This window comes from Hemitrygon akajei, chromosome 14, assembly GCF_048418815.1.
Source record: "Hemitrygon akajei chromosome 14, sHemAka1.3, whole genome shotgun sequence".
Lineage (NCBI taxonomy): Eukaryota > Metazoa > Chordata > Chondrichthyes > Myliobatiformes > Dasyatidae > Hemitrygon > Hemitrygon akajei.
The window spans coordinates 105,151,097-105,177,072 of NC_133137.1; the positions used below are offsets into that span (position 1 = coordinate 105,151,097).

At 39.6% G+C, this 25,976-nt stretch overlaps 1 protein-coding gene across 1 annotated transcript in view; it reads left to right on the forward strand.

The window, feature by feature from the left end:
- snd1 (staphylococcal nuclease and tudor domain containing 1) overlaps positions 1–25,976 on the forward strand; it is a 1,008,210-nt gene that overhangs the window by 931,634 nt on the left and 50,600 nt on the right. Inside the window, exons 21-22 of the mRNA XM_073066877.1 lie at positions 2,123–2,236; positions 10,681–10,884. Coding sequence (XP_072922978.1) covers positions 2,123–2,236; positions 10,681–10,884 — 318 coding nt within the window. The remainder of the gene's footprint in view (positions 1–2,122; positions 2,237–10,680; positions 10,885–25,976) is intronic.

Here is a 25,976-nt window from a genome sequence, read left to right on the forward strand (position 1 = left end):
AGAATTTTAATGGACACTGACAGAAAACAAAATTAATCTCTGAAATGAATAAAAATGAAGTGCCAAAAAACAAGAGTTCTAGCCTCAGATTTCCAATGAATAGATTAGTAGGTGGTTTTCAAAGGCAATGTATTTGATGCTGCAAACGCTACAGGAGAGCTCATGGTACAGTTGCTGAACTCAGGAAGAGAGCATCTGAACCTCAATCTTCCTTTCAATTTCCCAAAATTTGTGGTTTTGCAGAAACTGTCTTTGAACCACAGACGTCATTTTTAATACAGAATTTAATCCAAAGGCAATCTCACTTCAAATAGCTTTCTGAAGCTTCTTTGTTCATTCTCTATTTGGGATACTTCTAATTTATTCAGTGGTTCTAACTAAACTAAAAGTCCCTTTAATGCTAACTCAGATTGAAACGTTCTAACAGTTTCTTGATATTTAATCAGTGGATGAACACAGCCTGGTTTCCTTTTCCTGATTATATTGTTTATAACACCCTCTCCTCACTGACAATCGACACTAACGTGACAGCGCAACACTATTACCGCTTCGGAGCATCAGAGTTCAGTTCTGGCGCTGTCTGGAATGAGTCTCCTTGTGGAATGTTTGAGTTTTTCCCAGGTGCTCTGATTTCCTCCCACAGTCCAAAGGCATATTGAGTCAGTTAATTGGTCACTGTAAATTGTACTATAACTAGGTTAGGGTTCAACTGGGGTTCATGGGGCTTAAAAACATAGAAAACCTGCCGCACAATACAGGCTCTTGGGCCCACAATGCTGTGCCAAACATGTACTTACTTTAGAAATTACCTAGGGTTACCCATAGCCCTCTATTTTCCTTAGCTCCATGTACCTATCCAGGAGTCTCTTAAAAGACCCTATCGTATCCGCCTCCACCACTGTCGCCAGCAGCCCATTCCACACATTCAATCCAAATGCGTGGGTTTGCTAGGGCGATGCAGCTCAAAAGGCTAGATGGACCTAATCCACACTGTCACTGAATAAAACAATCACAGGTGTACCTCAAAGTTGTGTGTTTAGCCCACTGCTCTACTCTGTATTCACTACTGTGTGGCTAAGCACAGCTCAAATGCCATTTATAAATTTGCAGATGACACCACGGTTATTGGTAAAATCTCAGATGGTAGTGAGGAAGCATATGGCAATGTGATAGGCCGACAGGTTGAGTGGTGTTGCAACAGCAACCTCACAGTCAATATCAGCAAAACTAAGGAACTGACTGTGGACTTCAGAAAGAGGAAGTCAAGATTGCATGCACCAGTCCCCTTTGAGGGGCCAGCATTTATATAGCACCTGGCCTTCTTGGAGGGCTTATACCATGATCCAGTTAAATACTCACCCTTAAAGAGAAAAGATGATGGGAGGAGGGGCAGAATGTTTGGAACATCTAGAAATAATGTGCCATATGATCTTAAAAGCATTACTGTTGAAAGACTTTTAATAAATGATACTTTAGTTACATTCAAATGTATATACTACTCTTAAAACTATTGAACATTTTTTTGAATAGGCTTACAACCAACAGCCTTAATAAACTTTTACATCCATGCCCAACATTAGACCAAATCATGTTTAAACATCATCCCAGAACTGCTGACCTATATTGGCCCCATCCAAGAACAGATCTGTGGAGAAAATAAATATTTCTCTGTCCATTCATGCAAATCTATTTCTCGATTGGCCCTTCTATGAGGTAAAAATCTCTCATCGCCAAGGGGGAAATCTTTAGAATGCAGGCAGATAATGGATAATGTGGCCAATAGCATTTAATCCAAAAGAGTACTGAGAACACTGCATATTCTGATTCTAGTTTCTTGTGCACCCTTGATTTCTCTCACAGTGTTATTGGTGGCTATAACTTTTTGCTTCTCAATCCCGAAGTTGTAGAACTTCCTCCTGAGAACTCTTGTTTCTTCAATTCTCTTTTCAAGATACTGAGTAAAATCAACCTCGTCACCCAAATTTACGTCCTAATGTGCATCCCAGTGTCAAATTTTATCTAATAAAGCTCCTGTGAACACTAAATTGAAGGTGCTATATAAACAAGCTGTTGTTGTATTCACTTCAGTGTGAGATGTGCTAATTGTTGTTCTTTCCTGTAGAGAGAGAATGTGGCATCTACACGTCTAGGTGCTTTGCCGCCTGCGTTCAGCACGAGGGTCCTGCCACCTCAGGCCACAGAATATTCATTTGCATATATCCAGGTGCCACAGGATGTAAGTAAAACCACAAAAAAATAACTGTTTTCAACATGTACAAGATTTATATTTCATGATGTGTAGGTTTTGCAGTCGCTATAATCCCACAATAGAGGTGTAGAATAAATCATAGCCAGCTTCTTCTTAAGCCCATCACCTCTAGTAGGTCACCAACAGCAGCTCGCCAGAGTCCTCTGTTCTGTCCTCAGTCTTTCAAAGATCCTTCCTCTCCCAAGGACTCCTCTGTTGGCATTACTGCAAAGCTGGGTTTTTATGGGATGAGATTACTCAGCCCCTGCCCAACCCTCCTCCTTTCGCAGCTGGGTTTGGGACTGTCCATGCAGAGTTAAATCCACAGCCTGACATTACATAATAATTGCTGGTTGGTCCTGTAAAAAATATAAATAAATATTCTTTAGTGTTGTAAAATAAGCTGGTTATCTAATATTCTTAACCGTAACTTCCTATCGCTCTCAACACTCATGATCAGCATTAATGCCTGTTATCTTCAAGATAGACAAAGAAAAGCTTTAAAGATTGTTATTGGAGTTGAAATTAAAACAAAATGCTGAGAATATTGAGAAGGAAAGGGTACCATCTGTTGAAAGAGAAACAGTTAAAGTTTCAGTTTGAAAACCTCTTGTTGAGTGTTTCCAACATTTCCTATTTCTGTTTCAGACTTTTAGCGGCTACGTTTCTTTAGATTTTCATTGTGAGTTTTTGTTCAAATTATGAATATTTAGTTATACCTTGGGCAAAAGTTCCAATGTACTTTCCTAGTACAGTGGGGGGAAAAATGTATTTACCTGTGTCATATAACCATATAACAATTACAGCACGGAAACAGGCCATCTCGGTCCTTCTAGTCCATACCAAATGCTTACTCTCACCTAGTCCCACCTACCGGCACTCAGTCTGTAACCCTCCATTCCTTTCCTGTCCATATACCTATCCAATTTTTTATTAAATGACAAAGTCGAACCTGCCTCTACCACTTCTACTGGAAGCTCGTTCCACACAGCTACCACTCTCTGAGTAAAGAAGTCATATTCAACATCTTCCACTCAACCAGAAACACATCAATTAAATCACTAATAGAATCAGAGAAAATTTAAGACATAGATGAAGGACATTTGGTCTACTGTATCTGTACTAGTTGACAAAGGAGCTATTCACTTGAAACTTACCTTTATGTATAAGGTCCATAAGTCTGCAGATCATAGCTCCTCAAGTTCGCATCCTAGTTCTGTTTAAATGTGATGATTGTTTCAACCGCCATCATCCTTTTGGGCCCTCGTCTCTCTCTGGGTGAAATGGGTTTTCCCCCGCCTTTGCACTGATCCTTCTATAAGTCTGTCTTTTAGGGTAAAGGGTTTTTGACCCTCTGCTCTGGAGCTAGGTCCTTTCTGTTGATTCTTTGTAAGCCCTATAATTTTATACACCTCAACCTTTACCTTTTGAAAATAGCCCTGACTTACCCAACCTTTCCTCAAAACTACAATTTTGCAGTCCTTGCAACAGGTATATCAAACTTCTTTGTACCCTCTCTGCTCCAAGTGTATCTTTCCTACAATATGATGACCAGAACTGTATTCAGTATTCAAACTATAGTCTATTCTTATATACACTCAGTAGCCACCTTATTAAGTACAGGAGTGTACTTTGTGTAATTCCCTTGCTCTTTGGGATCTCTGCAAATTCATTACTTCCCACTCAGCTATATTTAATTTCATTTGCCATTTCCTGTCCAAATGACAAGACCACCCATATATTCCTGCAGACTAAAGATTTCCTCCCCAGTGACAACAACCTTGAAAATTGTCCTCTTCTCTGTTTTTCAAAGATGTATTCAATACTGCTAGATACTTTTGGTTTTTTTTTAACAATAGCCATTTCTCCCATTGTCTTCCAGTATTCATTTCCACTGTTGTGCACCAGATCTGTGATTAATTCTAGAAAGTAGGGTAGAGGAAGCTTTAATCTTCTGTTTGATTCTGATGGGACAACAGAGTTTCTTGCACTAACATCTCTTGACCTAAACCAACGAGGAATCACTGGAAGTGGGCAGTTAATTGGAACTCGATACTGGTTCCGTTATCAAATCAACATTATTAATGTTTGTTTTGTTTAATAAAGTACTTGCTCTTTTTAAATTCATTTATGGAATGTGACCACCACTGATAAGGTCAGCAATTATTGCCCATCCCATTATCTTTGAGCAGAGAAGCCAGGTTCTTTCAAAATGCTGCATTCCTGTAAAGTATAAATAGCAGGAGGAAACATTTTACTTTCAAATCTACCTGCTTACTTTCCCTTGTCAACACTGGCCTTTATTTTCACCTCTTTTTGCTGTTGGTAATTAGATACTGTCACATATCAGGCTATAAAAAATCTCCAGATTGTAAAAGGAAAATAAATTCCACTCTAGGACACAAGAAAAAAAGAATTATATGGATTAGGGCATAGTATGAATGGTCATGTTTTCAACACTATAGTGATGAGGGAAGAGTTTTTTTTTTGATGCCATATTTGGAAGTCAGTATTTTGAAATTGTGTTGTAAATTATAAGGCTCCTAGCCACTGGGGAATATCATTGCATCTTCAAAGCGACACTTATCAACTGTCCTACAGCATGCTCATTGTACTAAAGAGCATTTGGTTCCCTAGCAACCTTCAGTTGATTCCATTAGACTCTCTTTTATAATTTGCAAGTATAATGAATGTGTACCTCCTGAGGGAATTACTAATTTATATATTTAATTGAAGTCATAACAGTAAATAGTTAATTAAAGTAGGTTCATTTGGTTTAAGGCATTTCTTTTCTTTCCTGCCTTTCTTCTTGGGAAAGATTCGGTTGCAGAAATTGAATTAGGAGCCACATCTTACTGTCTGTAGAAATGCTTCTAACTTACTGAATTTAGGGCTTCTTTCCTCAACTTCTTCCCACATATACACGGCACAGTGTTGAGAGGTAAAAATGTTCTCACTAGATAGGTGGGTGTTAAAAATATTTCTGAAAATCTCAGTTTCAATTTTAGACATATTGTTTTTCCATCATCTTTTATAAGCACTGACTTGCCAATGCTTCACAACTGAGTGCCAGCCAGCCCTCTGATCCAGTTTGCCATTTTAAATGTAGGAATCTAGATAATAATTGCAAGTTATTTGATAATGAGATTCACCTCAGCTGAATGTTACACTGTGGTCTTATAATGTCCACCCTCATTCACACTGCCGTAACTTTCTCTTTCATTCATTTAGAGAGGGAAAACTGAATGCCCATTCCTCTACAGATGCAATTCTGGGTGGTATTCAGATATTAGACTGTCATTCACACAGAAACAGGCTAACTTGTCTATGCCATCTAAGATATGCATTTGAGCTAGTCCCATTTGCCTGCATTTAAAAATATCCCTCTAGCCCTTTTCTATCCATGGACCTGTCCAATTATCTTTTAATCATTGTAACTGTAACCGCCTCTACAGCTTCATTCCATGTAAATTACTCCTCCAGTCTCAGTAACGTCCTCATGAATTTTCTCTGCATGCCTTCCAGCTTAGTAACATTCTTCGTGTAGGTGGGTGACCAAAACTGCACACAATACTCCCAAGTGTGGAGTATGTACCAATGACTTGTACCATTGTAACATGACATTCCACATCCCGTACTCATTGGAGACACAAATGTGGAAATCTGAAGCAACACATAAAAAGACCTTAGCCCGAAACCTTGACGGCCTGTTTCCCTCCATAAGGTGTTGCCCAACCTGCTCAGTTTCTCCAACTCATTGCCCTGCCTGACGAAGGCAAGCATGACAAATGGATTCTTCACCACCCTGTCCACCGGTGTCACCACTTTTAGGGATGTGATCAGCATGCAAAGTACAGACTCACAATTAACTAAAACCTGATCTGTGTCCATTAGTTTTGTATAAAGTTGGGGCTATTGCCTTTTCGCAAGGAAGTGGCTGAATTCAGAATGAAATTCAAATGCTGGGAATCCAAAATAGAAGCAGACAATACTGTTTTCTGAAGTATAGGCAGCATCTGCGGAAGGAGAAATAGAATTCAGGATCCTTTGTCAGAACTGGAAAAGAGGAAAAAAATGCAAGTTAGTTTTCAGTAGTACAGGGAGGGAGGGATGAGTAGAACAAAGAGAAATCTTTGATGAGAGCACGTGCATTAACAGGGGCAACTGTTAGCACATTTGTTTAACACCAACACATTTGTTCATGTAATGTGTTGTAATTGCAAGGCTGTGGGATATGCTCTACAGGCTACACTATACAAATATATTGCCTCCCTGTGGAGTGTTTCCAACATTTTTTTAAAGTTGAATTTTGAGATTTGTTTCCGGAAAGTGAAACATTTTGTTCCAGTGAAAGAATTTATTTGCTATTTACAAGTGCTTTAGAATCTGTGCAATACTTTTGAAGTACGGACACAATTCAATGGCTTGGTGAAAATCAAGTTGCTTTTTTTCCTCTCACTGTCTGAACAGAGCTCTTGATGGGGCCATCAGAATTTTTGCAGTGCTCCAACGCTGAAACTTCTATTTCTCTGCCTCTGCCTTCATATCCCCCCCACTTCCTCGTCCTCACTCCAACCCTTCAAAACACTTTATCAAATTAAGGACTCCAAATGTGGTATCACCAATGCCTTATAAAGCATTAGCATTACTTTATATCCTTACTTTTATATTTTAGTCCAGTCAAAATGAATACCTGAATGAATCAGCCATGATGGAATGGAGGAGCAGACATGATGGGCCGAATGGCCTAATTGTGCTCCTATATCTTATGATCGTATTTACCTTACTTACCAACAAATCAACCTGCAATTTAAAGTTTAGGGAATCATGCATAAGGACGCTCAAGTTCTTTTGTACCTCTGATCTCTGAATTTGCTCTGTTTAGAAAATAAGTCTACATTTTTATTTTTTCTACCATATACTTCCCTGCACTGTATTAGGTCTGCCACCTTTTTGTTCATTCTTCTGATCTATCCTTAACTCCCTGCTTCGTCACCACTAATTGTCCCTCTACTTGTTGTCATATTATGCGCAAACCTGGCATCAAAGCTATCAATGCCATCATCCAAATGTCTGACATATAATGTGGAAAGAAGTAGTCCCAATACCGACCCCTACGGAACACCACTTCTGACTGGCAGCCAACCAAAATAGGCTTCCTTTATTCCGATTCTTTGCCTCCTTTCAGTTAGCCAATCTTTGATCCATAATAGCATTTTTCCTGTAATACCCTGGGCTGAAAATCAAAGTAAACAACATCAACCGACTTCAAATTCTACTGGATTTCCCTTTAAATACAGACTTCAGCCTATTTTATCCTGTGCCTTCAAGTATCCTAAACCTCATTCTTAATAATGCAGTCCAACATCTTACCAACTACTGATGTCAGGCCCATAATTTCCTGTCTTGAGTGACATTTGCAATTTTCCAGTCCTCCAGAACTATTCCAGAATCTAGTGATTCTTGAAAGGTCACTACTTATGCCTCCATAATCTCCACAGCTCCCTCTTTCAAAACTGTGAGGTGCAGTCCATCTGGCCCTGGTAAGTTACCAATCTTCAGACATTAAAAATTCCCAAGCAGCTTCGCCTTGTAATAGTGATTACACTCCTGCCTCTTGATACTCGCAAATTTCTGGCATTCTGATAGTGTCTTCCACAGTGAAGACTGACACAAAATACTTAGTGATTTTGTCCTTCATTTCTTTGTCACCCATTATTATCCCTCCTGCATAATTTTCTAGCAGTCCAATATCCACTCCCATCTCTCTTTTACTTTTTATATATCTGAAAAATCTTTTGGTATCCTCTTATAAATTATGAGCTAGCTTACCTTCATATTTCATCTTTTACCTTCTTAGTGCTTTTTAGTTGTCTTCTGTTGGTTTTTAAAAGCTTCCTAATCCTCCAGTTTCCCACTGTTCTTTGCGACATTATATGCCCTCTCTTTTGTTTTAATGCTGCCTTTGATTTCCCTTATCAGCCACAGTTGTGTCTTCCTCCCTGTAGAATACTACAACAATTTTGGGATGAATCTATCCATCCAATTTTCTCCCAGGATCTCCAGCCATTGCTCTTTTCGTCATCTCTATTAATTCCCCCTTGCAATCAACTTTGGCCAACTCCTTTCTCTGCCTCAAACAGCAGGGTGTTAGAGCAGATAATGAACTGCCTTTGTTCCTTCCTGCATGAAGTAATGTCGAAATCTAACAATACATTACCTGGCAAAAAATGATCAAAAATCACTGCTTTCTGACTCGGCATCTTTTGATGCAAATGGATAACACAAGCACATACAACTGATTGCATTAAAAAACTGTTCGCTCTAAGCACAATGTAGTTTCTAACAGCTACACAAGTGTACATGACTGACGCTAGTTAGAAACTGTTTAGTAACAGTCTCCAGTTCCAATTAATTGCCATAGTATCCCAAATAAATGAAGGAAATCGAATTGAATTGACTTTATCCCAGCTATTTTCTTGATTAGATTTTGTTCTTTAAGAGTTGTCCCAAATAAGGGGCTGTCCTGTTAAACCGATGGTCTAATTAACTGGAATCCACTACTGATGTTTGTCTGTCTTTGTTGTGTTTCTTTGATTCTACTGTGAATGCCTGCATGAAAATGAATTCTGGGGCAGTGGGGACAATATGGACTTTGGTAATAAATTTACTTTGAACTTACCATAAACATCTGAACTGCTGAGAATGAGTATTTTCAGGTTTCTGTGCTTTTATTTCAAATACTCAATAGCTGCAGTTTCTTGTTTTTGGAAAACAGAGCATGAGTCAGACTTGTTATTTCAACATGATTTTCTAACTCTAAAGCTATTTAGTTGTATGTAGTTCCTATGGGTATTGTGATATACTGATCCTACCACTGTCCAAATAATGTGTCTCAGTGGCAGTCTCTGGGGAGTATGGCTTACTATGGCAATGTGAGCCAGTCAATAAGACCTTGATATAACATCCCATCCTCATCTGTCAAAAGTGCAGGACCCTTTCAGATAAGTTCAATTTGCAAATTGGGACCTGCATCCACAATTGTAGGAACAGTGGCAACTGAGATAAACTGATGTTTCAGGCCATGAAATACTTAGAATCTTCACATACTTCCCTTGGAGAACAATGTGAAGTAGCAGAAATGTTTGCAAACTGATAATTGGAAAAAAAAGGACTTTATTTCTGTGCTAACTTCTGAGATCCTTTTGTTTCAGACAAGGAAATGCAGTCACTATTGCAATGTGGTGCCCATACTGCTCATGGGAACAACAATATGATTCTGAGCATACATCCCATTTCCAAAATATAGAATAAGTGAAAGTTATGGGTGGTATTGAGTTGAAATTGGCCCATATTTCAATGTCTTCCCCCTCCACCCATCCCTGCACTCGTCCTGTTGCAATATTATTTTCTTGCATTTATTTGGATCCAGTAATCTCAAGACCTCACCTCCATGGCTGTGCTGTTGATCACAAGAGACAAGTACACCTTAGGCAATGCAAGTTGAAGCTCCTTCTCTTGATCACCTTGACCTGTTCACTGTTTACATGTATCTCTGACAATGTGGTATTTAAAATTAATGGGATTACTTTAAGAAATAGATTTATTCCAAAGCACCCTAACTTACTGTTGATTAGTTTAAAAACAAATAATTCTAGTAAATTAAAGAAAAAATAAGTTCAGGTGGTTTAATAATAGTTGGTGACTTCTATGTTGACAGTACTTCCACTGTACAGTGAGTTGCTACAGAATTTCAGAAATTTTGCACTAGAACTGGCTATTAATTTCTCAAGATGTGCCAGCTATTCCTCGCCATGATCTAGCCCATTGTCCAGAACACTAGGAGTAACTCTCTTGCTTGTCTTTAAGTACCAGAAGATCTTTTACATTCACATGAGAGAACAGTTCAGACCTCAGTTTAACATCTCAGACATCCTCAGCACTGTAGCTGAATGTCAGTGTAAAATATGATGCTCAAATTTCTGGGGTGGCTCTTGAAACCAAAACCTACTGATTTGGAAGTTGCAGTCTAAACCACAATTGACAGTGGAAATTGCGACAAGAAAGGTGGAACTAGATGTGATTAAAATACATGTGCATTTTGCATTATGTAGTTGAGGATAAGAAAGAAGCATTTATAAATATTTGGGAATTTCACAGTGCAATACATCAATGACCCTTCTCTGACTATTAACCATCTTTAACTATCTGGTAGGAACATTGGTCTTATGTGGTTCCTTATTACAACTTATCTGATCTCTAGTGGGCATCTCGTACTGATTAGGCACAAATACCATAAGGATATTGTATGCTAGAATTTGGAACCAGATTCCACTCTCCATCGCGGAGGCTGGAAAACAATTACTCCTGATGAGTTCTGTGAGCAGTTATGACCTACTGCTAATAAACAAATATGGTCTTTTATCTTTCAGGAAGATGCTAGAGCCGATGCAATTGACAGTGTTGTCAGAGACATTCAAAATACTCAGTGCCTGCTGAACGTTGAATTTGGAGGACCCACTTGCTCATACGTTACGCTGCAGTTTTCTGATACAAAGGACGATGTAGGTCTCGGACTAGTCAAGGAGGGGCTTGTGATGGTGGATGTGCGTAAAGAGAAACACTTGCAGAAGGTGGTAAGTGATCATGTAATGATTGATGTGCTGCTTCAAGCGAGATTGCTTTTTTATTCTGATGTAAAACACTACCGATATATTTTATGACAATAAATAAAGCAAGAGTACAGGACATTAAACTCTTTGGAGTTTAAGAGAAAGGAGTGAATCTGTGGAATACAGGTTATATGATCATGAATTTCAGGTTGGAGGAATGGGCACCATAGCATTACAACAACTTTCTAATGTATATTACAGCAATGGCTATACTTCAAAATTATTTTATTGGCTACAAAGTTCTTTAGGATGTACACAGGTCTAGTAAGATACTTATAGTGAATACCTTTTTTAAACAGGTGAAACATATTGATATATAAATAGAGAAAATATTGGAAAGCCTTCAGCAGGTCAGACAGCGTATGTGGAGACAGAAACATTTCAGCTCCATGACTTTCACCAGTATTTTCATCAACCTGGATTATTGATTCTATTTTGCAGGCACAATATGCGAATACACTTCCAGCATTTTCTGTATTTTTTTTCAGATTTTAAGCATCTTTACCTTGTTCCTTTTGAATCTCTATCCTGATTCAGCCTTGATTCTTAGCACTGACCCAAAACCAAACCTTATGAGAGACTTTTTTTACGGTATTGCGGCAGTGGGGGATCAGAGTGACAGCTGATGGAAACATACCAATTGAATCGAAGCAAAATGTTATATATGTCAGCAGATACCTGCAAGGGAATGTTTTGTAATGTCTATCCTCTGCTTCCTAATGGCTTGGTCGTTTAAATTTGTTTGCTGCCAACGAGCTTGATGTATGAGTCTCTGTAGTAATTGGAAATTACTCCTGTCACGTGTTTGCAATTAGAGCGACTCAGATGCATTGCATGAAAGGATGGTGGAAGCACATTCAATGGTGACTCAATAAGGGAATTGGACAAATTCTTGAAAGCAAAACATATGTATTCATGTGTCTAACAGCCTCTTAAATACTACTATTGTATCTGGACGCAAGTGAAGTCTTTGGAAAGGGTGCAGAAGTGCTTTATCAGGATGTTGCCTGGATTAGAGGGCATGAGCTGTGAGAAGGTGATGTTTTTGTTGGAGTGTTGGAGGCTGAGGACAGACCAAATAGAGGTTTAGTGCAACACTATTACAGCTCTGGCATTGGAGTTCGGAGTTCAATTTGATTGTCCTTTGTAAAAAAAAGTTTAGTTTATATATTCTTCCTGTATCCACATGGGTTTCCTCTGGGTGCTCCAGTTTCCTCCCTCAGTCGAAAGAGGTATTGTAGGTTAACTGGTCATCATAAATTGTCCTGTGATTAGACTGTGTGGGTTGCTGAGGGGCCGGTTCTGTGCAGCATCTCTAAATAAATAAACATGGAAAACATAGACAGAGTAAACAGTCATTATTTTTCTCCCTGGATGTCAAGTACCAGCGGACATGTATTTAAGGTGAGAAGGGTGCCTGGATCAGGCTGCCAGGGGTAGTAGTGAAAGCAGATACATTATTGGTATTGGAGGTTGTTAGAAAGGCACATGAATATGGCAGATGGAGTTTAACCCAGATAAGTGTGAGGTGGTTCATTTAGGTAGGTCAAATATGATGGCAGAATATAGTATTAATGGTAAGACTCTTGACAGTGTGGAGGATCAGAGGGATCTTGGGGTCCAAGTCCATGGGACACTCAAAGCTGCTATGCAGGTTGACTCTGGTTAAGAAGGCATACGGTGCATTGGCCTTCATCAATCGTGGGATTGAGTTTAAGAGCCGAGAGGTAATGTTGCAGCTATATAGGACCCTGGTCACACCCCACTTGGAGTACTTTGTTCAATTCTGGTCGCCTCACTACAGGAAGGACGTGGAAACCATAGAAAGGGTGCAGAAGAGATTTATAAGGATGTTGCCTGGAATAGGGAACATGCCTTACAAGAATAGGTTGAGTGAACTCGGAACTTTTCTCCTTGGAGCAACAGAGTATGAGAGGTAACCTGATAGAGGTGTACAAGATAATGAGAGGCATTGATCGTGTAGGTAGTCAGAGGCTTTTCCCCAAGGCTGAAATGGCTAACATGAGAGGACACAGTGTTAAGGTGCCTGGAAGTAGGTACAGAGGAGATGTCAGGGGTAAGTTTTTTATGCAGAGAGTGGTCACCTGGTCCCTCAGCACCAGCTCCATAGCCAAGAAACACACACGCACACACACACGCGCCACTCCCTTTGCAATTTTTGCTCATTTCTTTCTCAATTCCTGTTAAAACATTGTTTACATTTACATCATTTATTATTGTAATTTGCCCTTTACTGTGTCTATTGCCTTGTTTATTAATTATTGTACTGTCTTGCACTGTTTTGTGCACTTTATGTAGTCCTGTGTAGGTCTGAAGTCTAATGTAGTTTTGTGTTGTTCCATGTAGCACCATGGTCCTGGAGGAATGTTGTTTTGTTTTTACTGTGTACTGTACCAGCAGTTATGATTGAAATAACAATAAAAGCAGTTTGACTTGGTGAGTGCGTGGAATGATCTGCCAGCAACGGTGGTGGAGGCGGAAATGATAGGGTCTTTTAAGAGACTCCTGGATGGGTACATGGAGCTTAGAAAAATAGAGGGCTACGGGTAAAGCCTAGGTAGTTCTAAGGTAGGGATATGTTTGGCACAGCTTTGTGGGCCGAAGGGCCTGTATTGTGCTGTAGGTTTTCTATGTTTCTAATATGCAGAGGATGGAGGGATACGGATCATGTACAGGCAGAAGAGAAGTGGCATCATGTTCGACACAGACTGTGCCTGTGCTGTTCTGTTCTGTATTTTTAAATTATGCTGTAAATATTGACAATTTCTACACAATACAGAATATGTTTTGTTGAGTTAGATGATCTTTCCTGCCTAATAAAGCTCTTTCTCAATAGGATTCCTTTCAAAAAGTAAGGATTCTATTGAGGTGTCGTAGCAGTGTTATCTAGCCCACAGCCAGTGCTTTGAGAGTTGTCAAGCACCGTCTCCCAGAAACAGTTTCAGTGGTTGCCTTGAACAACAATGAAAACTTGCCGAGATTCTTGTATTCTGAGTCCTGCCTGGGGCCACATCCGCCATAGCCTTTTAGCATAGTAACAGACAAGACAAGATTGCACATGCAGAATGTTATACTGTTGCTTCAGCACCACAGTATAAGTTAGCTTAAACATTCAGCAGCAAGGAGAGCATTTTTTATGCAGTATATGTTTGCATTCCAGACTTGTTTTTATGAATTGTTGAGTGCTCAGTTTATTAGCATCTTTCATTAGTGGTGCAGAATTACAGCTATACTAGTGCAATAGGCCGACTTAGACCAACTGCTTCAAGCCCTCTCCCACGCAAGTATTGCCAGATTTTAATGACCTTTTTCCAGCCTGCCTGCATACTCCTCTATTCCTCACATATGTAATCCTAACTGTATTACATAGAGTTGCATTGAATGTAAAGCCCATTTAGTACAGTAGATCCTTGTTGGTGTGTATACTACAAACAAGCCTCCTTTATCTCATCTTTTCATCATACTCACTCATAGCTTCCCCTTAAATGCATGAAATGTGTACACCTCAAGCACAACTTTGCTTTGCGGCTTTCAAATCTCAACCACTCTCTCCTCAGTTCCACACTGAGTTTGTAAATAAATGTATTTTCATTACTATCCTACATCTTTTTAGTCTTTTTCCTCAGCCTTCTCTTTCTTAGTGAAAGAAATGCACATGCTCTCAGTTCTGTGCAACAATGGACTTTAGTGGAATTCTATCTAATTTGTCAATTTGTATGACACAAAGAAAGCAAAATACTGAAAAGGTACAATGCTGCAATAATTGCCCACAAACTCTCACCATCCATTTGGTCTGTTCTACAGGAGGGCAACTCAGGGACAATTCTTAACCTGGTTTTCTTCACCTTTTTGTGTGCACTAGATAGAGATGAAGGATGGATGTCTTTTTCCTTAGCCTTGTCTTATTGCATTTTCCTAAACTGAGAGTTTCCGAGAGTGTGTGTCACTTTTCGTACTGAATAAAGTTCAAAGACAATCCAAGTGAATCGGGCTAACAGGCAGCCATGACCGTGGGGCTCTGCATAGAGGTTATAGTGTGATTTTTTTTTGCAAGATTGCCTAAAGTGAGTGAGATTTAAAATAATCGGTTATAGTTGTGATTTGCAAAATACATTATTTATTCGCAAACCTGGCAGATTCTCATAAAGAGAAATTGATTGCAGAAAGACCTGGCTGACATTACTATGTTGTAATCTCCAATGCTTCGATGACATAAAATTGTGAAAGAACTCTTATTATAGGGTGAAATATGGCAGTAATCGAGAGTGTTTTTTACCGCAGGAGATGATTGATACCAGTGTTAAGTAATAATAGGGGAGAAGAATAGGGAGGTAAGAAAGAGAAAAAGCCAAGCAGACCAGAGTAATAAATCTGTTAATAGCAGCTACAGCTTTCTGAGATTTCATAATGAGCAGAGGTTTATTAAGGTTGATTATGATGTTCAACATCAATAAATAAATCCAATAAAAAAGCTGAAAATATAAACAGCATACATAAAGTAGGTCAAATATACTACATCAAAAATGTATTAAAAGTTAAGCGTGTATTTTCCGACCTCAGTGAGGAGGGGGTGAATTGTGCTGAGCTTTCTGAATTCATGCAGAATGCAGAGCCACCTAATTAGTGTTGCACAGCTCAGAATCTAAAAGACTGGCATACATGTCATTCCAAAATTAGCTAATTATTGCTTGTTGTAATTAAATATTCAATGAGCAGAGTGCTGGTGCAGTAACAATAATGGGGAAAATGTATTTCTGCTTAAAATTGTAATTGATAACTTTTCAAAGTACTATCTAATCTTTTCTACTGTAATAAACTATAATTGGCATTCCATTTTACACTGTTAGTCTTCGTCATGGTTAACCATTTAACTATTTGTCTGGCCATATAAGGAAGCACATACAACTCTTGTGTGTTTTCCCCTGCTCTCCAAAAGATACAGAATTTTGTAGAGAATGATTCTATCAATGCCGACTACACTTCAGCAATCCTCAATCAGTGATATTTTATGCATGAACTTGGGCTACAGATGCAGGTTAGCTGTTCACTCTGAGTATAAACATATCCAAATTCCAGTGTAACCTTAGCCAATGTACACTCTGTGGCCACTTTACTAGGTACACCTGTACATCTGCTTGTTAATGCAAACATCTAATCAGCCAATCATGTGGCTACAACTCATCAAGATATGGTCAAAAGCTTCCATTATTGTTGAGACCAAACTACAGAATGGGGAAGAAATGTGATCTATGTGACTATAATCGTGGAATGACTATTGGTGACAGACCGGGTGGTTTGAGTACCTCAGAGACTGCTGATCTCCTGGGATTCTCACACTCAACAGTATCTTGAGTTTACAGAAAATGTGTGAAAAACAAAAAAGAATCCAGTGAGTGGCAGTTCTGTGAGTGAAAATGCCTTGTGCAGGAAGGCACAGAGTCGACTGTACTTCCTTAGAAGGTTGGCGTCATTCAATGTCTGTAGTGAGATGCTGAAGATGTTCTATAGGTCAGTTGTGGAGAGCGCCCTCTTCTTTGTGGTGGCGTGTTGGGGAGGAAGCATTAAGAAGAGGGACGCCTCGCGTCTTAATAAGCTGGTAAGGAAGGCGGGCTCTGTCGTGGGCAAAGTACTGGAGAGTTTAACATCGGTAGCTGAGCGAAGGGCGCTGAGTAGGCTACGATCATTATGGAAAACTCTGAACATCCTCTACATAGCACCATCCAGAGACAGAGAAGCAGTTTCAGCGACAGGTTACTATCGATGCAATGCTCCTCAGACAGGATGAAGAGGTCAATACTCCCCAATGCCATTAGGCTTTACAATTCTACCGCCAGGACTTAAGAACTTTTTTTAAAAGCTATTATTAATGCTTTTTGAGATAGTGATTTAGATGCATATCATATTTTTTACTGAGTTAAGTATTGTATGTAATTAGTTTTGCTACAACAAGTGTATGGGACATTGGAAAAAAGTTGAATTTCCCCATGGGGATGAATAAAGTATCTATCTATCTATCTATCTATCTATCTATCTATCTAATGAGAGAGGTCGGAAGAGAATGACCAAACTGGTTCAAGCTGATAAGAAGGTGACAGTAATTTAAGTAACTATGAATACAACAGTGGTGTGCAGAGGACCATCTCTGGGCGAACAGCACTTCAATACTTGAAATGGATGGGTTACAGCAGAAGAACACCACGAACATGCACAGTGGTCATTTTATTAGGTACAAGACATATATTTTACAACTTCAAAGTCAATGATAATACAAGGAATATTGGCTGTTAAGTGCCACTCTGTTCGTCCAAGCGTTAGAGTAGTTGACTAATTCTTAACCTGTTGGGTTATTTGCTCTCTGTAAAGCAAAAGCCTACTTATAGTGTGCTGTGTGTTAGTTGAAAACAAGAAATTTTAAGTTCATGAGAACGTTGGCCAAGGCACTCGAACAGTTTCACAATCAAGAGATTGTACCTCAGACAATGAGCACTCCCCTTGACATTGCATCAATATGTTAATGCAGGTGATGTGCATAGTGGAATTTGAACTGACAAGCTACTGACTCAAACAAGGGTTTAACCAATTGAGCCAAGTTGACATTTTAGCAGCTGACACTTCAGTCTTTACGTGGTGACTGTTTAGAGATCTTCCAAACACATTTTGCCTTGATTTCCAATTCCTGCTTTCAAAAGTCTTTTAAATTATACTTCTCTTTGAACCATGTAAATACCTCCTTTATCTTTGTGGTTAATTTTTGAGTACTAATTTCTACATTGAATGACTTCAGAATATTTTACTGCTTTAAAGTCTATGATGATGCAAGATCCTTTGGCTGTGATTTGCTGTCTTTGTTCAGCCAAGCTTTGGAATTAGTAGCAGCCTAATTCTAAGTGTGCTGGTTTGTGAGTAATATAATTTCCTCTTTAAATTTGATTATAGAGATCGAGCCTATGATTATTTAAGAAAAAAAAGTCTGTGCACTGCTAAAATATAGGGTTATTTTGAAAGTTATTCCTTATGAATGCTTTATGTGAATTTTAAAAATCTAGAAGAATATTGTAAGCTCAAAAGAGCTTGCATTCACAAATGTGAAGGAGCTGATGATCAAAGCAACTTGGAGAAGTCTAACTAACCGGAAGAGGGCAGCACTGTAGCATAGCCACTAGTGCAATGCTTTACAGTGGCAGCAATTGGGGTCCGCTTCCTGACACCATCTGTAAGGAGTTTGTACGTTCTCCTCTTGGCCGCATGGGTTTCCTCCCACATTTCAAAGACATACCATTAGGGTAAGTAAGCTGTTGGTACTGGAAGCGTGGCAACACTTGAAGACTGTCCCAGCACCTCTTCAGGACAGTGTTGGTCTTTGATGCAAATATTTCATCAGGAGTTTGAGGAGACTTGGTATGTCACCAAAGGCTTCGCAAATTTCTACAGATGTACCGTGGAGAGCATTCTAACTGGTCCCATTGTCGTCTGGTTTGTTAGGGGGAGGGCACTGAACAGGATCGGAAAGTAGTAAGCTCGGCCTGCCTCATTACAGGTACTAGTCTCCCAGCATCGAGAACAGCTTTAAAAGTTGATGCCTCAGGAAGGCGGCATCCATCATTAAGGACCTCTGTCACCTAGGACGTACTCTCTTCTCACTGTAACTATCAAAGAGGAGGTACAGGAGCCTGAAGATACACAGCCAATGTTTCAGGAACAGCTTCTTCTCCTCCATAACATTCCTGAATGGACAATGAACCCATGAACACTACACGACTTTTTATTTCTTTGCTCTTTTTTTGCATAATTTAATATAGTGTGTCTGTCTGTGTGTGTGTGCGCGTGCGTGCGTGTATGTGTGTGTATGTATAAATATATATATCAAATTTTATGGCATTTGCCAGTGATATTAAATCTGATTCTAATGTTTCAATGTGCATGTAACAATTAAAGCTAATTTTTAAATATCTTTAATCATTAAAACTCCAGCCTTTGTTAAGACAATTAAGGAAAATGTTGACCACAGAAGATAAAACTCTTACAGTACTGTGCAAAAGTCTTAAGCGCGCGCGCACACACACACACACACGCCACCGCCACCGCCCCCGCCCCCCCCCCCCCCCCCCATGGTGCCACAGACTTTTGTAGTAATTCTATATAAGATCATAAGATGTAGGAGCAGAAGTAGGCCATTTGGCCCATCGAGTCTGCTCTGCCATTCAATCATGGGCTGATCCAATTCTTCCAGTCATCCCCACTCCCCTGTCTTCTCCCCATACCTATCTATCTCTGCCTTAAATGCATTCAATGACGGCCTCCAGAGCCACTCGTGGCAACAAATTCCACAGATTAACCACCCTCTGACTAAAATAATTTCTCTGCGTCTTTGTTCTAAATGGACGTCCTTCAACCCCGAAGTCGTGCCCTCTTGTCCTGGACTCCCTGACCATGGGAAATAACTTTACCATATCTAATCTGTTCAGTCCTTTTAACATTCAGAATGTTTCTATGAGAGCCTCCCTTATTCTCCTGAACTCCAGGGAATACAGCCCAAGAGCTGCCAGACGTTCCTCATACGGTAACCCTTTCATTCCTGGAATCATTCTCCTGAATCTTCTCTGAACCTTCTTCAACATCACTACATCCTTTCTAAAATAAAGAGCCCAAAACTGCACACAGTGCTCCAAGTGTGGTCCCACGAGTACCTTACAGAGCCTCAACGTCACATCCCTGCTCTTATATTCTATACCTCTAGAAATGAATACCAACATTGCATTCGCCTTCTTCACCACCGACTGGAGGTTAACCTGTAGGGTATCCTGCACAAGGACTCCCAAGTCCCTTTGCATCTTTACATTTTGAATTCTCTCCTCATCTAAGTAATAGTCTGCCGTTTCTTTCTTCCACCAAAGTGCATGACCATACACTTTCCAACATTGTATTTCATTTGCCACTTCTTTGCCCATTCCCCTAAACTATCTAAGGCTCTCTGCACATATTGCCCTGTACTGCTGCTGCTGCAAAAAAAATACAAATTTCATGATGAGTGATGATAGATCTGATTCTGATATGGGTCTCTTGTGGACTGAGAGTGGGAAGGGGACAGAGATAGGGGAATCATGGTTGGGAAAGGGGGAAGGGAGAGGGGAAGGAGTGGGAAGCACCAGAGAGACTTTCTGTAATGAACGCTAACCCAGTTATTTGGAATCAAATGCCCATGCCTGGTGTCTCAGTGCTGGGTGTGCCTGCATCTGCGTCCCGGCACTCCTTCTCTGTTACCTGTCCCTCACCCCTCCTGCAGCACTTCACACTCACCATTCCCAAAATCCTTTGATCCCACCAGATGTACAAATTCGCTGTCTGCTCCACGTTGACAAATATAGTACTCTGCAAAGGTCTTGGGCACCCTAATATATAAGACTTCTGTACAGGACTGTATGTGGTTCTATTTCTCATACGTGCTGAATTAACTGGTTGGCTGTGGAGCAGTAAGTGCTCCCAAATGCATGACTCTGTGGATTAAGAAGAGCCAAATTAATCAAAAGGTCTTCTGCTTCGTGCTCCTGAGTGGAATGTGCAAATATATTTATTTTCTTGCTCACCTCCAAAGAATGTCAACTTTTATCCTAGCATCCTGCACTTCCCAGGTACTCAGGTCTAGGAAAGCACACTGTTAGGCTGTTTCCTGCTAGCCTTTGGAAGATGCCTTTAATCTGTTTTAATGATATAGTATCTATATTGCATGCAAAAATAAATTCCTTTCCTTTCTTGAATTTTACAGCTTTCTTGGTGCCATATTCTGATTAATTCTCAGCATGATGAGATCACAGATTGGTTGATTTTTAATTAATTACAGTCATTAAAATTAATTAACCATAGGAATTAAATTAAAATGTAAATCACAGAGAAAAATAATGCGAGTGGTGCTAAGGAATGCTGGTGTGGAATTGTGAGTGATCAGGTGGATCCTCTCAGAAGGATAATGGCCTACCAAGCAGGGAATTGCTCAAATACTGTATTGAGATTGTTCTCTATTTTGACATATTTCTTTGAAATTGCACTAATTCAAACTTGGATTAGTGTTTGATTAATGTTCATGTAACATGTTTGCATTTTTAAAAAGGAAACTTAAAAAACCCTTTGAAATAATAATAGAAAATAAGGAGCTGCAAGATGAATTAAGATGATGTTCTTTCACTCTGTAGAATACAGGTAACATTCCAGAAATTGCTGTAAATCAGGAAACTGGGGCAAGACTCCCAGAAATTTGTAAACACCTAGGAAGTGGTACTGAGCAAATTTGCTTCTTGGAGCTGCAGTCAGTGAGATCATCAGGTCCTGATGGGCTTCATCCTATGGTCTTAAAAGAAACAGATATTAACATGGTTGATGTAGTGGTTTTAATTGTCCAAAAATTTCCTATATTTTGAGTAGGTTCTATGGACTGGGTGCAGTGCTCATCTGGCTCTGTGGCTTTGGACTCACAAACTCTGCAGTTTGTGTTCTATATATTATTTGTTTACTTTTTTATTTTTTTCCCTTAATTTTTGTTCCCTTTTTGCACATTGGACGTTTGACAGATTTTGTGGTGTGAAGATTATTGTGGATTTGATTTTGTTTCTCTGTTTTGAGGCTGACTGCGAGAAGATGAATGTAAAGTTGTATATGGTTAATATACAACTTGACATAATAGATCCACTTTTAATTGGAAAGCAATAAACACAGCTCATTTATTTTAAAAGGTAGGGAAACAGAAAGTAAAAAACTAGAGGTCCGTTTGCTTAATGTTTGTCATTAAGAAAATATGAGAACACCCAGCCCAAAAAAATAATGTAAATAAGGAAAGCCGAAATAATTTATTAAAGAGTAATCATTTTGATCAATTTATAGGTGGTCTTACAATATGTATTCTGTTGTAGATAAAGGGGGAACATGCTTAGATATACCTGGATTTTCCAGAAGCCACTTGATAAGGTGCCACATCAAAAGTTATTAAAGAAGCTTATGATGTAGGAGATGATGTGTTGGTGTGGATAAAAGATTAGTTGGCTAACAGGAAACAAAGTGGAGGTTTTCTGGTTGTAAAGATTGGTGTGCTGTAGGGGTCAAAGCATATTACCAAAAGAAAATTAAAGTGCCACACAGTTTTCAGGCCATGTAAAAATTTACTGCTCAGAGCAATGGTTGGTCCATGCTATGGTGTCTCCAGGTGTAGCCCATCTTCTTGGTGTATCCTTCCTCTCCCAGGGATGAGGGCTCAAGAGCTTCTGTAGAACTGAGTTTTTAGAGGATGGTATTGTGGCCTCATGCCAACTCTCCTTTCGCAGCTGGGCTTGCAAGTGTCCATGGCAGAGTTAGAGATGCATATTTAGGAGGCCTCATAGTTCAAATGTTCAAAGTAAATTTATTATCAAAGTACATATATATCATCATATAGTACCCCGATTCATTTTCTTGCTGACATTCACAGTAGGTACAAAGAAACACAATAGAATCATTGAAAAACTACACCCTAAGCTAGACAAACAACCAATATGCAAAAGACCAAGAGCCAATGCAAAGAGAAAAACAAAATAATAAATAAATTATATAGTTCTCAGATCATAATTTGTAAATTGTGGAATCAGTTTGGTATTGTGGTGAGTGAAATTATAAAGAGTCCATGAAGTGAGATTGTGGGAACATCTCAATGATTGGGCAAGTATAGTTTTCGCCTTTTGTGCAAGAGCCTGATATTTGGGGGGTAATGACTGTCCATGAACCTGGTGATGTGGGACCCAGGCTCTTACACCACCTTCACAATGGCAGCAGCGAGAAGATAGCATGGCTGAGGTGATGGGGGTCTTTGATTTTGGATGCTGCATCGCGGTACTGTTAAGTGAGTGAATAAAAATCTTTCTGTTGAAGTGCACTGTGAAAAAATATGTAATTGTCTGTCTTGGCAAGAAATATAAAGAAGTAAATGCTCTTAATGTTGAGGAATTGCAGAATTATAGGTTCCAGAAGAATCCAGGTGCTTTAATGTATGATTTGCAGAACACTGACATGCCCGTAATTAGGAAAGCTCCAGAATAATATTGTTTTATTGCTAAGACAGAAAAGTAGCAAGGTTCTGCCTCAGGGTGTTTAAGTACTGCATCTCAAATAAGTCTCATTAAAGAAACTACAAACACATTTAGAAGAGGTCCAGAAGACTAATATCTGGGATGGGTGGTTTATCCTATGAGAAAAGTTAGGACAGCCTAGTCTTGTGTCCTTCGGAATTTATAACAATGAGTGACTTTAAAGTTGTTCTTATCCAAGTCTCTTAGAATGAATTTTAATGTAATTGCATGTTACAACTCCCAAAAGCCTGCCCATTATTGATGTTAGACATATGTCCACTCCTTTCAGCTGTCTCTTGACTAATTGCTTTGTTTTTGGAGTGAACATAGAAACTTGCACTGAAGATAATGCAATAACTGTTCTCAGATTTGTAAGATTTTGCTGAAAGTAAGAGATGGAGAGGAGGCAGTGGTTTAGAAAGGCAATAAAATGTAGAAGTGGTAAATTTTATTTAGAGTTTCCCTACACTGCTTTTTGTAAAGCTTGTAGTTCAACTGTAGCCTGAGTTGCACACACAATACAGTTCCCTCTGTTGGATACTTCTACAGGAGCTGCACATGATTAAATTCTGAATTAATTGCCCCAATAAATACCTTCAAATCTCAACTTCAGAAGAATTCCCCTCTCAACAGCCACAGTGTGGATCTTGTGAGCTAAATTGCAAATTTTTTGATAGCAGGAGTAGATCTTTGCTCTGCACAGACTGACCTTTATCCATCCAAAGAGCAGAGACATTTTCATTATCCAGAAGCAGATCCCAAGACCTCTCATAAAATGGCAGTTTCAAAACCAATCCATCTGTCATACTTGGAGGGTTGATCATTTTTCTTGCATTATTCAACAACAGAGAAGCTGAAAATCTGAAATTGATTTGTGATGGTGACTTGACTTAGGGACAGCTACAGACAGTTTGTATTTAATCAGAAATGAAAGAGGAACTTGCATTCATGGAGCACCTAGCTGTGCTTCTCAACCTTCTCAAAAGACTTTGATTGAAATCATTTACTGTGAAAAGCAATGACTTCAGTCAGACACGGCGCCGTGTAATATGCACAAACTATGATAAATCATCAGGAGCAGAAGTCCAATGGAAATATATTACTCACATTGTAATTAAGCACAAAATAGTCTCTAAATGCATCAGCAATAGGTTTAATCTGATCAAAACGAAGAGAAGCAAACTCTTACCTGTTTTAGTTCTGAACAAGCATTTTGATTCTTCAAGCATGAGTGGTTCAGATTTCTCCCAGATGAATCTTTTGTCTAACTATAACGAGCACTGTATTAGTGGTTTACCCTCTGCGTAAATGCAGAAGCAGGTACCGAATGGTGCAGCACTCTAGTAAGAAAAGAGCCAAAACATTCTGTGCAAACAGCTGAAGTCCTGTAGAAAGTATATATTCCACACAGGTAAGAAATTTAAATTGCCTTCATCTTCACTCATGAGATTATTTGACTTCAGGTTCAGAAAGAAGTGTACAAAAGAAATATAGGTGTGTTGTATTTACAAGCCTATTTAGAGGTTACGGGACAAACATACCATTCTGGATAATTTCTGAATAAGAAGCAGTAATAAGCAAATGCTTTGAGAGGCTGGTCAAGGACTACATCTGCAGCTTGCTACCACCCAAACTGAACCCCCTACAATTCATCTACCGACACAACCGATCAACAGACGACATAACGGCCACTGCTCCCCACACCACCCTTACACATCTGGCGAAGAAGGATGCTTATGTGATAATGCTGTTCTTGGACTACAGTTCATCATTCAACACCCATAGTTCCATCCATGCTCGACAGGAAGCTCAAAGACCTTGGCCTTCACCCTGCCTTGTGCAGTTGGATCCTGGACTTCCTGTCAGATCGCCGGCAGGTGGTAAGAGTGGGCTCCCTCACCTCCACCCCTCTGACTCTCAACACAGCCACCCAGGGTTGTGTACTAATTCCCCTCCTTTACTCCCTGTATACCCATGACTGCGTCGCCAGCTACAGCTCTAATCTGCTAATTAAGTTTGCCGACGACATTACATTGATTGGCCGAATCTCAAACAAGGTGGCCTACAGGGAAGAAGTCATCTCTCTGACATAGTGTTGTCAAGAAAACAATCTCTCCCTCAATGTCACAAAAACAAAAGAGCTGGTTGTGGATTACAGGAGGAATGGAGACAGACTAACCCCTATTGCCATCAATGGATCTGGGGTTGAGAGGGTAAACAGCTTTAAGTTCCTCGGCATCCATGTCACCGAGGACCTGCCAGTGATCTGACAATACAGTGTGGTGGAAGAGGCACAACAGCGCCTCTTTCACCTCAGATAGTTGAGGAAGTTTGGTATGGGCCCCCAAATCCTAAGAACTTTCTACAGGGGCACAATTGAGAGCATCCTGACTGGCTGCATCACTGCCTGGTGTGGGAACTGTATCTCTCTAATCTCAGGACTCTGCAGAGATTTGTGCGGACAGCCCAGCACATCTGTAGTTGTGAACTTCCCATGATTCAGGACATTTACACAGACAGGTTTGAAAAAAGAGCCCGAAGGATCTTTGGGGACCTGAGTCATCCCAACCACAAACTGTTGCAGCTGTCGTGGGCAAAGTACTGGAGAGTTTAACATCGGTAGCTGAGCGAAGGGCGCTGAGTAGGCTACGGTCAATTATGGATAACTCTGAACATCCTCTACATAGCACCATCCAGAGACAGAGAAGCAGTTTCAGTGACAGGTTACTATCGATGCAATGCTCCTCAGACAGGATGAAGAGGTCAATACTCCCCAATGCCATTAGGCTTTACAATTCTACCGCCAGGACTTAAGAACTTTTTAAAAGCTATTATTAATGCTTTTTGAGATGGTGATTTAGATGCATATCATATTTTTTTACTGAGTTAAGTATTGTATGTAATTAGTTTTGCTACAACAAGTGTATGGGACATTGGAAAAAAAGTTGA